The sequence below is a fragment of the Pelophylax lessonae genome (genome assembly GCF_965119305.1).
Source record: "Pelophylax lessonae genome assembly, chromosome: 1".
Classification (NCBI taxonomy): Eukaryota; Metazoa; Chordata; class Amphibia; order Anura; family Ranidae; genus Pelophylax; species Pelophylax lessonae.
The window spans coordinates 566,004,456-566,019,746 of record NC_138768.1 but is presented as its reverse complement, the minus strand read 5'-3'; the positions used below and the strand labels follow the sequence as shown (position 1 = coordinate 566,019,746).

The following is a 15,291-nucleotide window of genomic DNA, read 5'->3' as shown; positions in this document are numbered from 1 at the left end:
TATTCGCCACTTTGGAGGGAGGATGGACCTCCATCATGAGGGAGAGAGAGCCTGCCCATCAGTGCACCCTCTTCTAGCTCACTTTTTTTTTTCTTCACTCTATCCCCCCTTCCTCTTTCTTATCCCTAGATTTCCCTTATTTTTTGCTTCTTACGAACTACTCCAATCTAATGACGCATTTGTCTGGTTTTGTACAATGTTCCACAAGAGTGTTGAAATGTATAAAAAGTTTCCCTGTTTGCAAAATTGGAAGTGGTTTTGTAACCTGTCTTCTGGTTTATACTGCTATTTAAAATGCTCAATAAGACTGTTATTGGAACAAAAAAAAAACATTCATTCTTGTGTGGGTCAATAAACCCTTCCCTGCTGAATTTTACACCTATTATCAAATCGAGTAAAACAGTGTAAACAGTTATTTATTTATGGAGTTGACTTCTGTTGTTGGAATCAAAGAAAAAACAGCAAGCATAACGACTATTGCCCATGGGTGTAAAAACACTTTTCAGATATATGCAGGGGTTGATTTACTAAAAGTGGAGTGTGCAAAATCTGCTGCAGCTCTGCACAGAAACCAATCAGCTTCCAGGTTTTTGTCAAAGCCTAATTAAACAAGCTTAAGTTAGAAACTGATTGGGTACTATGGACAGCTTCACCAGGATTTCGTACTCTCCACTTTTAGTAAATCAATACCACAGTGTATAGTTTTAGATCTTCCCCGTCGACGGAACGCAAATATGTGGCCTTGGTTTCATGTGGTTGTACCAGGGTGATGCCTGCAGCTAGAGGCATCGCCCCGGTACTGTTTTTTTTTTTGGGCCGATAGTCCGCTTTCTTGCGATATCCGGTGCAGCTAATGAGTTTCTTGGCTGTTATAACAAGCAGCAGGAGGTGACACCCCCCCCCCACCACCCTCCGTGGCTCACCTGGATCCGCATGTCCGCCGGCTGGCCGAAGACCAGAGCAAATTCAGCTTCGATCGGGTCTCTGAAACCCGGAAGCGATGTCATGACTTCTGGTTACTTGAGCCTTAAAGGCACCATTTTTTTAAAATATGACAGTATTTAAAAACAGCCAAACTTGTCACTTTGAACGCTTTGAAAGGCAAAGAAGGGATTTAAAGTGCCTCGTCCCTCCGTGCTTGTGCACAGAAGCGAATGCATACGCAAGTCGTTCCCGCATATGTAAACGGTGCTCAAACCACACATGTGAGGTTTCCCTGCGATCGTTCGAGCGAGAGCACTAATTCTAGCACAAGACCTTTGCTGTAACTGTAAACAGGTAACGTAACATTTTTTAAAAGCGTCGCCTATGGCGATTTTTTAAGTACCGTAGTTTGTCGCCATTCCATGAGTGCGCGCATTTTTAAAGCATGACATGTTAGGTATATATTTACTCAGCGTAACATCATCTTACACTTTATACAAAAAAATTATGCTTACTTTATAGTTTTTTTTTTTTTTTTTAATTCATGAAAGTGTATTTCTTTAAAAAAATTGCATTTGAAAGACAGCTGCGCAAATACAGTGTGACATAAAATATTGCAGCAATAGCCATTTTATCCTCTAGGGTCTTGGCTAAAAAAATACTATATAATGTTTGTGGGTTCTAAGTAATTTTCTAGCAAAAAATACAGATTCTAACTTGTAAGCAACAAATGTCAGAGAAAGGCTTGGATATGAAGGGGTTAAAAGTAGCGTTTTTTTGGGTTGCTTTGACAATAGACACCTCGCCTACTCTCTTTTCATACTGCAAATTAGCCCTGATTTGCTTGGTTAAGTGTGGCCAACTCTGCATTGCACAAATATTACTGGGGTCATAACAATGAAAAGTTAAATTTATAAACAGCAAAATATACTACATCATAATACATCATTACAGTGTTTGCAACCCTAAGTTCTAAAATCTTAAGATTTTAAGAAAACGGTTCATGTTAGTTACTACAGTTTTATTGCACATAATTACATTTTAAAAGTGAGCATATCCTTTTTCTTTTTACTATGCTAAGTAAACCAACACCCACTGTATTTTTGCACAATTCTACAATATTGCATCCCCGGTACCTCCACTAAAGATACCCGAATTCATACCCACAACTACATCCCATGCACAAATACCAGCACAGATTTTGGTCATAAATATAGCTATAAATCAAGATGGCAGAGTCCTTCCATCTACAAAGTACAAAAGCAAAATACTACATAAAAAACATGTAATAAAAAGTTTATCCCTGCAACATGATTTCTAACATGATAATATTTGTTCCTATGGGCACATATACATAACTATAAAAACATGTAGTTCAAAAAACAAATACGTGGGAGCAATACATTTTTAATCAGAATTAGAAAATATTTTCATTCAAACACTTACATGGAGAACAAACTGACTGAAAGCTTCCAACATAATTTGGTCCCAATTCATATATAACACCAACACTTGCAGCTGTCAAGACTTCCTCCAAAAAGTGAGTTGGTCCAAGGCGCCACACCAGTGAGGAAAGCTGCCGTTGAGCTGGTGGAGTGCCAATGTAAGTATAGACTGTGCTAACCACTGGTGGGTTGACTGAGCCAGATCCCCCTGGGGTGCTATGTACATAGTGTAGCTGTATGGATACAAATAACACATTTAAATTCTCTGATCAGATTCTAATAAAAGCCATACAAAATTTGATATTCATCAGGAAAAAGTAGAAGCAAAACATTTAGGATAGACTTCATTTTAACTGTATTTAAATCCTGAATAATAATACTAATCATAAATAATAAGAACTATAGACAGAACTGAATAAGCCATTATTGTAGCAAATAGAACTTGGTAATCAAAAGCGTTCGTGGTTTCATTTAACAAAAACCCACCATTGATACAAAACAATTTTAAATATAAAAACATAATAACTGTATCAATATGTCAAGGGAAGAACTGGCTCGAGATTTCACTCCCCATAGCAACCAGTAAGAAGATTTAAAAAAAAAAAAATGTATAGTGTAAACAATGAATCCAATTTGTTGTTATACAGCAACATAGGCTCAGACAATTCTTTCTCTGGGCTCTTTGATAAATGGAGCCAGTTGTGTTTTTTTCATAGTTACATTCTTAATAAGGATACAAAAAATAGCTCAAGTCTATTAAGTTCAAATTCTTGGAACCGCAGATTTTGTCCAAAGGAAAACAAAACCAGCCTGTGGAAATTGCACGACAATTATCCACGAGTTTGATAATTCATCGCGCATCTAACATGCAGGGGAGGGCAACTCTTCCTCATTTTTAAGTTGAGCTAATGCAGTTCAGCAAGGTGTATAATACAGAACTTTTCTATTTCAAATTTCATGATTATTTTCGCATTACTACCGAATGAGCCAAAAGCCTTTTACAGCTTAGCTATAAAATAAAATGCATTAAGATAAAAAAGCCTTCTGTGTGCAGAATCTCCCCTTATACTCACCTGAGCCCATCTTTATCCAGCGATGTTGCAAGAGTTTCTCAGCTGCCCGGGACTCCCCTCCTCATTGGTGGAGACAGCAGCTCAGCGTGTTTGGCTCCCACTGCTGTCAGTCAAATTCAGTCAGCCAATCAGGATAGAGAGGGGGCGTGGCTGGGACGCGGCTCCTTGTCTGAATGGACACAGGAGGCTGTGACTCCTGCTCTGTTGCCCCGACAGCAAGCTACTTGCTGTGGGGGCACTGAACAGGAGGGGCCAGGAGCACAGAAGAAAGACCCAAGAAGAGGAAGAACCAGGCCAGTTGCAAAACCAACTGCACAGAGCAGGTAAGTATGACATTTTCTTTTTTAATAACAAACAACGAGACTTTACAATCACTTTAATCATAGAGCAACAGGATTAAGGTGGGTATATACTTTGAGCTTGTTTTCATTCAACCAGCGGGTTGAACGAAAAAACCTCACAGATCCCTGAATCCACACAAACGATGTTGACGTCCTGATGAAGCATACATAAATGTATGTGAAACACATTGACGTAGGCAGTGCATCAGGGCCCTGCATCTCACCAGGCATCCCATCTACTCCATGGCCGAAGTTCTGGTGTGTTCACAGACCTTATCGCTTACACGCTGAGAACTCAGAGAACCACATTGCCACACAGTGCTAACCACAAGGCAACTTGCCGGCCTATAACCCCCTTCTGTGGGACATTTGTCTTTGATCACTGATCATACTCCTTATTGGCACACAAATGGAGGAAAGAGAAGAATGAATTTTCAAGTGCTGCGGAGTGGTGAGAGCCTCCGGGCACCCCTTTATCTCTAGTACATACTCCGCTACTGCTATTTGTGATGCCGCTACTCTGATAGGAGTTCAAGTATATTACTATCCTCTGCTGATATCAATGGATGGTATGAAGTTATCCAGCCATAGGATTGGGGAGGAGTGTGTGTACTGCAAGTAATTATTGCTTGGGTGTCAATTGTCATATTTGACTACCCCCACCCTCAGGCTAATACAGCAGACTGGCAGATGGTACTATTCCCTTGGTGATACAAGATTGACACTCATTTGTAGACATTTGCCCTCAAGACTAGGAAGGTTTTGCACAGACTGCTCTCGGAAGTAATCAGCCTTCAGAAAAGGTATACCTCAAAGGACACAGGAAACCAGAGGGAACATTAGTGTAGTTAGGGTCATCCTACTGACCCTGGAAGGCTTAAATTGGTTTGGAACTTATACCCCCCTGCCCCATTTGCTCAATCCGTTATTAGGAGTTATACCTCACTGGTTGTATATGGTGCGCATGATTGTGAGTGTGGGGCCCTGTTTTTGGTTTAAGTGTGTTACATTGTCCACTTTGTTTTAAATCAAATTGGTGCTTGGAGGTTACGGCCGTTTTGGCCTGTAAGTTTTTGGTGATTGGTCTTTTTTCAATAAAGCTTTTTTCTAGTTAACTCACACTGTGGTCGGTTCTCCTTATACAACTCCTTTTTAAAATGTGACCCATCTGGTTCTCCTTTGTATTGTTTTTACTGGTTGTGAACTAGTTGTGGGGTTAACCGGTCTAATCAGTTCTGAGTAGAATTCATAAATTGAGTCCCAGTACTTGGGTTTAGGCTACACTTGATTTTATGTTCAAGTATTGATGCAGGTATCTCCCCCATTGCACTATTTTATTCTGTCAGCAGAACTCCTCTGCTGTCAGAATACATTGAACAGAATCAACACAATCAAAATGCACTGATCAGTGCTGCAGCCAGTAGGACCATTCTGTCGAATGGTCCAGCAGGACCATTCGACAGAGGCCAGACTAACGTTCACTTTCTGTTAAACAGAGAAGGATAAACAAGGATCAAAATTCAGCCAAATCTTACTGAACCAGCTGAATTTCGAAACATATATACCTAGCTTAAGGGTGAGGGATCGAAAGATAGATACATACATTTTGTTTTGATCATCATGCTTACAGGTATACTAACCTCTGACCAAGACTAATGATCTCATTCATTACCAAACATTTCACTGCACCCATACAGTATTATCTCCCTCCACATTAAAACCAACACATTTATTAGAAATATTTAAAACCAAAAAACATTTCCCCAACCTAATTACACAGGAAACTCTGAAGCTTACACAGATGTTCATATTTCACAAATATTTCATGTATTATTAAAAAAGGTAAAAATGTGACACATTGCTTCTTGACAAATAGGGGTGTAATAGGTAACAAAGGTCATTTATCCTGGACCTTGCGGTTTGATGACATTTAAGAACTTTTGTATAAAGGCAAAACACCACTTACCTTTACTGTATTGACTAGTTGCCCATCTAGATATAAAGCTGCAGTGCTATTTTTCAGCATGCCCTTACTCATCACCAGAACCAGATGATGCCACTGGCCTTCCATTATCAGCTCACCACAACGGAATCTAGCACAGCATGGCAGAATCTCATAGAAAGAAGATTCTTCACTGAAGTCATCCACTGGAGTAGAAGAATGTCAAACATATCAATGCAAGTATGAATTTGGGTTTGGCCACAAACCTATTTAAAATCTATTCTTACATAAAATAATAAGTCAAAGGTAGTCATTTTCTTTGTAGGAAATAAAGTGTTGGACATGCCACTAGTCCCATTATCTACAAATTATTATTCCACAAATAAATCTACACAATACAAATATTAATTTAAAGGTTCTCTTCAGCTAACTTAAAGACTTAGTAAGGAAATGCATAGAAGAGCAACAATATAATAGCCCATGCCCTTTGCTTGTCACACCTAACCGGTCTTATGTTAACCTGTCATCTCCAAACACGTAACCGGTCTGCAAGTCTATGAAGGCCTCCACAGCTTTATTATGTGCACCCTCATTAAGAAATAAATTATTCATGGCTACTCCATCACCAATAAGCTGCAGAAAATACTACAAGCAGGGAAAAGCTGGTCTGAGAAAAGAAGGCTTTAAGTCACTGGATTACATTTTTTGCAGAAAACTTTTTTTGTCTTCAGCTTGTTTGGGCTGTAAGGGTTCATCTCTTTTCAATGCATTTAAGTTGAATCACATGCTGGAGACTCCCAAGAGTGAGGTCTCTACCAAATTGCCCAGCTCCGCTTAAATTTCATGGTCTTTACAGAGCCTGCTGGGTGGGTCCTGTTCCAAAGGTGTCTTCATAATGTAAAAATTCTTCTATAGTCCACCTGTGGCCTGCCCATTCTTTATGGTATTTAATTTAGGTGACTGATCCATAACAGACAGCAAATACAAGTCACCTGAATTTACACTTTTTATGACTGAGGACTATGGTAGCAAAATATAAAGCTATAAAAACAATGCCAGTAAACAAAGGCGATTGGGCTAAAAAAAAAAAAAAGTAAAATGTGAGAGAGACTGTTGCAAAATGGCGAACAGTTCATTGCCATGTATTTTATTACCTTGTTTTTGTAAAAGTCCCCCTTTAATGTTTGATTAAAAAAGTTAAAAAAATGTACTTATAACCATCACAATTATAAATTGTGCCAACAGTGACATTTTCCTCCATTCAGCACTTTTCTTTGATGCTCCCTATTCAAAAAATCTTCACTTCTGCAATTACTAATTACACTAAAGGTATGATTAGTACTAGAATTACTGACGCTCAGTTGATTACATCCATCTAGACCAGTGGTCTCCAAACTGCAGCCCTTTGCTTGCCTTTATCTGGTCCTTGAGGCATTATTCCTGCCACTGACACCAGCAATAAGGAATAATTCCTGCAACTGAAACCAACAATGGGGCACTATTCTTTACACCAACATCAACAATGGGGCATATTTCCTTCCACTGGCAACAATAATGGGGCACTATTCTTCCCACTGACACCATTTCTCCCCCTAACACCAAAGATTGGGCATTGTGTACACCCACTGGGCACAGTCCAGCTCCCCTAAAGTCTGAAGGCCTTTTCTTTAGAAAGTCTGGAGAACCCTGATCTAGACTATGGTCATAAAACACTATAGCAAACAGAATGGGAGACCTATGTGCACTTTTTTAATACTAAGAGAGAATACATATTCACCTGTACAAAACTTTTGCAGTTTTGTACAGACGATAATTGATTTACTTTGGGAGTTCAGACAAATTAAATTTATGACATTTCCTTAATTGGCAAAACAGAATAATCCGTCTTTTTTAATACAATGTAATCAACATAAAAGCCTCTGAGCACAAATTTTAGCCATGGAACAGAAATAACAATAACAGATGACTTTCCAGGTACATCAAAATATGGACAGATCTGATGCAATTTGTTATTTCCCATGTCAAAGAAATATTTTATTTGCAGCCCATTGGGGAACATAACAATGTTTAGTAACCAGACGGCTTTGAAAAAAGCTGGATATTTACCATAGTTCTGAAGAAGTTCCTCTTTAGTAGACACGATGAGGGACTTATCTTTTGCTGAGAGGACAATGGCAAGACATATGTAATGATGCTCAGAGGAGTTTGCTCGTCTTACAATAGTAAGAAGTCTAACAGGGTGATTATTTGGTGGCGTGCTAAAATGCTCAATACAAAACCAGGTGGAATAGGTTAAACCTGAAGGCGGAGGGAAAAGCCTTTCACCTACAAAAAGAAAAATTTATGTTTTATCCATCTTGAATCAGTTTATGAGGCTTTGCAAATTTTGTAGCAAACAACCATTTTTTTATTTTTAAATGTAGCAAACCAAATGCAGAGCTTGAACATCAGCACAATGAAAGTGAAGACATTTCAGAAAGTTATCAAATTATTTGGAAAATTAAAGTGGATCTGGCATAAATGACAAAAAATTAAGGCAACTGCTGCTCTCAGGAAAAAGGTTCTAAGGCTATACTATACCTAACAAAAACATATTTTTGTAGCGATCTCTGACCCCATGAGAGATATTTTTGACATGACACCTTGCTAACTGGTCCTTCCCCGCTCAATCAAAAAAAATAAATAAAAAAAATAGTTTGGGCTGAAATTAGGCTTTAATTAAAGGGGTTGTAAAGTCTATGCATTAAGATAAAAAATCTTCTGTGTGCAGCAGCCCCCATAATACTTACCTGAGGCCCCTCCAGCGATGTCCATGAATGCCTAAGCTGTCCGGGACTCTCTCTCCTGATAGGGTCTCAGCCAATCAAACTCAGTTAGCCAATAAGCCAATAAGAAAGAGGGGGTGGGCCCGAACGACAGCTCCCTATCTGAATGGACACACGGAGCTGCAGCTCGGCTTGGGTGCCCCCATAGCGAGCTGCTTACTGTGGGGGCACTCAATAGGAGTATGGGGCCAGGAGCTTCAGCCAGGGACCCGAGAAGAGGAGGATCTGAGCTGCCCTGTGCAAAACCACTGCACAAAAGGCGAGGGGGGAGGTGGGGGGGGGGGAGTATAATATGTTTTTTTTTTTTCTCTATTAAAATAACAAACAACACTTTACAATCACTTTAACATTAACTTTAGAAACAGTTTCTTACCTGTTCCAATGCCACTGAGAACAGCTCCATCAATAAGACCTGTGGTAACTGCATTACTAGTCGGTGCATTGTGAGGAGCTAAACTTGGCAAGAAAAGGCACCTATTTAAAAAGATAAATACAATATAAAAATTACAGGAAAAAAATAAATATTAAGTACTGCTATTTAGCAAAATAAAAAACAAAAACGAGTATTCCAAATAAACAGATACCCTTTGGTGACTTAAAGTGGAACTTCACTCTCCCAATCAATATTGATTATTTTTAGTAATTAAATAGGAAAGTATAAAATAATTGTTTTAAACATTTTTTTAATTTATTTTTTTACATTTCTTCAGTTATTTCCCAGTTTCCATTCCTGGGCAAATTATGTCATACCTCCCAGGAGTCTCCAGGAGGAGAGGAGGGGGTTTTCTCAGCTTAGCACTCTGCCATACATACATACTTGAGTTAAAGGCAGAAAGTAATGCTACATGAATCATTTGCCAGAAAGTAATGCTACATGAATCATTTGCCATTACTCAGGATGGCCATGGCCAGAAATGCAAGCGGGTGTTTTTCAAAGAGATTTCTCAAAAAAAGCATGGAGACACGGATGGATGGATAGGGGAGTTTGCTTTCAATATTAACAATTCATTAAATAGCATTTTTAGCTTGTGGTGCTCAGATGCAGTGAAATAACCTCTTTAATAATTAGGTGATATGAAACCTAGAAAAATGACTATGATCCTTTACATTACACGTTCAATAAAAAACTATTATAATAAATATAGTGAAAAAACACAGAAAACATGAATTTCATATTGAAATTGAGCAAATGCTACAAACCATACAAAAAAAAATGTAGCAGAGCACCCCCTGCAAAAGAAGCAGATTTATACTCTCGCTTATCCCACTACTGGTTTTCGCTCAATCAAAACTTCCAGGAGTGTTGGAATAGCACTGACCACTGACCTCTATGTCATTGTAGTAAAGCAGGGGCAGGGAGAAGGGACTGAAGGGAACCAGGCATAAAACACACCTGGAAGTGTGTAAAAAGTGAGGAGGCTGTTGCTGTGCAGGAGAGCAAAAATTGCAGCAACAGGCAGTGGAACAAATAGAATGCTTTTTTGCAGGTTTAGTTATCGTACATTTTTTTCCATTAGTGACAATTTTTTTTTTTTTAATAAAGTGGTAGTAAACTTCATTTTCTTTTAAATTGCTGACAGGCTGGGTATTTTTTCAACAGAAGCGACCCAATCTGTATCTTTGGTCAAATGTTTTCTCCTGCCTGTCAGCTGTCACGTACACAAAGCTGCGCAGACGCAACTCAGTCAACATTTATGGCCCAAGGTCTGTGCTGCTGTATCATGCTTCCCGTACGCATGCATGAGAGTGGCACCATCGCAGCCCGGCAATTCTCAAAAAGGCACAGAATCCAGAAGAAAGACTGGGCAAAAATGGAAGCGCCGGGGGCCCGTTGGATCAATCTCACTGCAGGACTAGAGGGCACTGTTTGACAGGTAAGTCTGCCATAATTGCCTAATATGCTGTACATACTAGCACATTGTGGCGTAACCCACCTGGGGCCCCTAAAAAGAGAAAAATGTAGAACAGGTAATGTTATGTCCACAGCACATTAAAGCACTACCGCTTTAATGTTATGTCCACAGTTCTGGATAAATAAAGTGCAACAATTTGCTTTTCTTGGAGAAAAGGCTGCTTCTGGTAGCCTCCAGTGCTGGTAATATTTCTGAAGACCTAAGAGTAACAGTGGACTTTAGATCCACTGTTACCATTTGCTACTCTCACATAAAATGAGTGCCCTAACCTGCTTATCCATCTTCTTCTGATTGCTTTACTGCCTCATACAGAACTCGCCCTCAGCAGAAGACAAGAATAGTCAGAGAAGCAATGCCAGTCAGATCTGGAGAGAGCCCATTTCAGCAAAGATGTTAATATTTTGACTTGAAGCCCATTTTAACATTATAGTATAAGTTCTTTTTTGATATTTTGGTGCTATAAAACTTAAATATATTCCATTGTGTAGCGTTCAAATGTCATATCCAGGTATGCCACTCGTAAAAGTATTTAATCACATTTCAATGAATAATCTTCCTTTTTCCTCCATCTGATTTAAAAGGCTCTTTCGCATGAGCAGTGTGGGGAATGGAGATATTATTGTTCTGAATTCTCAAAATGCTCCAGTAATATTCTTTGGATATAAACAATACTGCTGGAGCTGGAAACTTCGATTTTAGTAGACAAATGGGTTTCCATCATCTGGGAACACAAACTTTCCTATATAGTTGAGATTGTCAATAACAGTCATGTATATTCAATTGAGAGAAAATGTAAAAAAATAAAAAAAATTGGGTGCAACAAAGACTCTATAGCAGGTTAAGGAAGCTTTGAAGGACCTCGTTTATCAGAGTGTTTGCTAAGCTCAAAGGTCTCTGCAAGTGCTACTTTGAATGCAGGTGATGGTCAAAAGCTTGTAAAGACTTCAAATCCTGAAAGATCTTTGAGTCATAGTATTTAATCTGTGAGGTGGAGCAGACACAGCCCATTTTGAATACATAAGAATGTAATCCAAACTATTATTGTAACATGGAATGTATAATTTACTGTATTTATCGGTATAAAACATGCACCTTTTCCCCTCTGAAAATAGAGGGCAAATCATGTGTGCGTATTATACACTAATATTTTACCTGGCTGCCTCAGAGGGGAGGGTGAGCGCCGATTACACAGAGCCGGGATCTCCTGTTTACTCGGCATTCGCAGTCCCCATGTCTATCATATGAGCCGTTTCCAGGATGGCAGGATGGTGTGGGACAGTGAGCGCCCAGTAAACAGGAAATCCCTCTATGTAATCCGGCATTGATCAGGCTGCAATGATGGGCAATGGTGAGGCTGCAGATGGGCACTGGTGAAGCTGAAGATGGGCCCTAAACAGTTTGCATTAATGGGCAATGATGAGGCTGCAGATGGGCACTGATCAGGCTGCAGATTGGCCCTGATCAGTTTCCATTAATGGGCAATGGCAAGGCTGCAGATTGACACTGATCGACAATGGCAAGGCTGCAAATGGACACTGATAAAGGCTGCATTAATGGGCAATGGTAAGGCTGCATATGGGCACTGATCAGGTTGCATTAATGGGCAATGGTAAGGCTGCAGATGGGCACTGATCAGGCTGTATTGATGGACAATGGCAAGGCTGCAGATGGGCACTGATCAGGCTGCACTGATGGGCAATGACAAGGCTGCAGATGGGCATTGATCAGGCTGCACTGATGGGCAAAGGCAAGGCTGTAGATGGGCACTGATCAGACTGCATTGATGGGCAAAGGCAAGGCTGCAGATGGACACTGATCAGACTGCATTGGCTTGGCAATGGCAAGGCTGCAGATGGGCACTGATCAGGCTGCATTAATGGGCAATGGTGAGGCTGAACATGTGCAGTGATAAGGTTGCATTGATGGGCACTAAACCTTATTTTGCTTCAAAGTTCTTTAATTAAAATTAAAAAAAATCTCCTGAACCTTCCTTCTTAAAATTATACGCCAATAAATACAGTATTTAAAAATGGATGCTGAAATGTATGCTTATATTTTGCCTACCTTGGGTCCTTCTCCCAGATCATCAACATATCAATGAAATGATTAAATAAAACGTATTGTCAATACATACTTAGTGATAAGCCCAGTAATATTTACTAAGTCTCTGAGCTTGTAATGCAGGCAAAGCATGATGGTGACAAAGGCCGTCAGGGTGCTGTACCTGGCTTCCTGAAAAAAGGAAACTATAATGCCTACATTGAACCTTCAGGATTGAAAGAACTGAAAGCCAATAGATGAATGGCATAGGTCAGGGACAGTAAGGCTGGGGTGGAAAGCGTAGATGATGGCAGACATTTTGCAGTCAGGAAATTAAGTAGGCTTTATCTGAATTTTTGCAGCTTTTAATTCACACTGCGAGAAGCTTAGAGTGTTCTGTGAAATCAGTGTAAGCACACTAATATATATATATATATCCTACATAATAGTAATATTTTTTGTATGAGGAGCTCTTAAAATTTTGCAAGACAGTAAAGCTTGAGTTCAGCTTTAAAAGATAAGTTTGGGATTTCGAAAAAAAAATTATACTCACCTAGGTGGATGCTGCCTTTGTCCCCCGCTAGCTCTGCACAAGGAACTGAACTATCAAAGACCGATTGGTAATGATTAAGCACAAGATGTATGTGTGAAACGCACCTACGAGACTTCATGTTGGTGTCTTTGGTGTCATCACTTACAACATTTTGGAATTAAAGGTATTTGAAACTTATTGGAATCCCTGGATGTGCGGCTATTTCTTTTTCTACAAGTTTCAAAGACTGATGATCTCTCAGTTTTCAGATTTCTGTGCGCAGAGAGCTATGTCTGCCATTTACCATCTCTCTGCTCTGACCCTCACCCCACACTCACTGGAGTGCTGAACTGTGGAGGGGAGGGTAGGGAAGCAGCTGGCTCGGGCTCTCAGCAGATTGCCGAGAGGCCGAGCCGGTCCAAGCATCTGAGTGGATCCCATCTTTTCAGAGCTTGGACCAGCTCTATGACGTCAGCCGACGATGCTGAAAACAAGTTAGAGTAAAGAACTAACTGCACTCCTGTGATTCAAATGAGAGGTATGGCCAAAATAGCTTTGGCAATACTTCAACTTTAAGCGTGTGTGTTTCGATGACATTTGATGACATGGCATGGCATGGTGAAGCATTCAAACCTGTCAATTTTCTTTTTTATTGTGCTGACAAGTTTCACCCTTTCTTTGTCCTGGTGAGTTATGTCCATATGATAGAAAGTAAGGAAGAAGTTTTACAGTTTTGACCAGAACAAGAGGTGAGGGTTAATCTTCCAATGGAAACACCCGTACCTGTTCTAGAAAAAAAAAAGAAAAAAGTCTAAAAAGGGATTAAAAAACGAACTGATACTTTTGGAGATACTTCGTCTCACTTTCTGTTGCATCTTCAAGCCAGGAAAAGAAGATAATTTCCCTAAAGGATCTCAAGGCTGAAAAACTAAACTAACCAAAGGCTTAACTACTTCTACTCTAGCCAATCACACCCCCCCCCCCCAAAAAAAAAAACCTTTAAAAATTAAAGGTGCTCTACTGCAGGATTGACATTTTTGTTGCATTTTTACAATTGTTTTATAGATATGTGCTAACACAAAGACAGAAAACACACCAAACGGTGCTTACAAGTGCACTACAATGTATGAAAATGGATGTAAAACACAGAAGGTTTAATTCTAGATTGAAAGCTCTAACGAGCAGGGCCCTCTGACTCCTTTTGTATCGAATTGTATTGTAACTGTACCTTCTCCTTCATAAAGCGCTGCGCAAACTGTTGGCGCTTTATAAATCCTGTATAATAATAATAATACCAGCTATATTTATAATTGGCATTGATAACAGAAGGGATGTCTGGTTACTACATAAGACTACCACTGAGTGTTAGACATCACAGTGTATGCCAACTCTAACTTACTACACCATACTCCGCTCTACATCTATATCCAAAGATCTTGCTCAGAGACGGTTATAACTTTTTACTATTCAAACAGTTACGGAAAAAAAAATTACCCAAAGCCTTCTAGAGAAGTGTCGAATTCAACAAAGGCGGGAGTGACTGATGATCCGTGCAGTCTAATGTCATGCGGTGTTGTCATAGAAACCAGGCACTTTACTCTTGTCAGGGGCACTGTGCTTCCTTCTGCTGATTTTACCAAGCTCCGGCTTATCCGGTAGTGTTTATCTTCTCCCACACAAAACACGCTGTCAGAGCCCAGGCCCTCTGTTGACATGATCATGCTACCTGATAGACATCCAAAACAAAACCGTTTTGTCAAAGTTAAAAGCAGAGCATTTAAAACCATGTTTAGCACCATGCACAATGCATTCCTATCATTTATACTTCTCCAAGTAAACAAAAGAGGATATATATATATATATATATATATATATATATATATATATACACACACATATATATATAAATGTACTTGTAAAAGAAGAAATTGGAAAGTAATATTGTGTTTTATCTTCCTTCTTTGTTCCAACCGGTATAGAGATTGCTTGTTCAAAAAGAGAAGCTTCGACAATTTAGGAGGGAGTGGTGATAAAACAACGGCGTTGTATTCTGACATTTCCCTCCAATTAAATTAATAAAACACTAAGGATTGTTTACTACAATTCACTACGTTGAGTCACAGTTGACGTTTATAAAAGATATATGACCAGCAACAAACTCCATCAGCTGGTAAACCAAACTTTAAAATGTAAGTGGTTGTAAAGGCTTATTTATTTTTTTAAGAACAAACATGGTATACCTACTACCTGCTCTGT

At 39.4% G+C, this 15,291-nt stretch overlaps 1 protein-coding gene across 6 annotated transcripts in view; it reads right to left on the bottom strand.

The window, feature by feature from the left end:
- The window catches only part of WDFY3 (WD repeat and FYVE domain containing 3), a 265,268-nt gene that overhangs the window by 153,297 nt on the left and 96,680 nt on the right, over window positions 1-15,291 (bottom strand). For all 6 annotated transcript variants that reach the window (XM_082259297.1, XM_082259299.1, XM_082259298.1 and 3 more), the window contains 5 exons: window positions 14,530-14,761; window positions 8,924-9,024; window positions 7,832-8,050; window positions 5,750-5,931; window positions 2,371-2,602 (listed from right to left, as the gene is read on the bottom strand). In XM_082259297.1, the coding sequence (XP_082115423.1) occupies window positions 2,371-2,602; window positions 5,750-5,931; window positions 7,832-8,050; window positions 8,924-9,024; window positions 14,530-14,761 (966 nt within the window). The remainder of the gene's footprint in view (window positions 1-2,370; window positions 2,603-5,749; window positions 5,932-7,831; window positions 8,051-8,923; window positions 9,025-14,529; window positions 14,762-15,291) is intronic.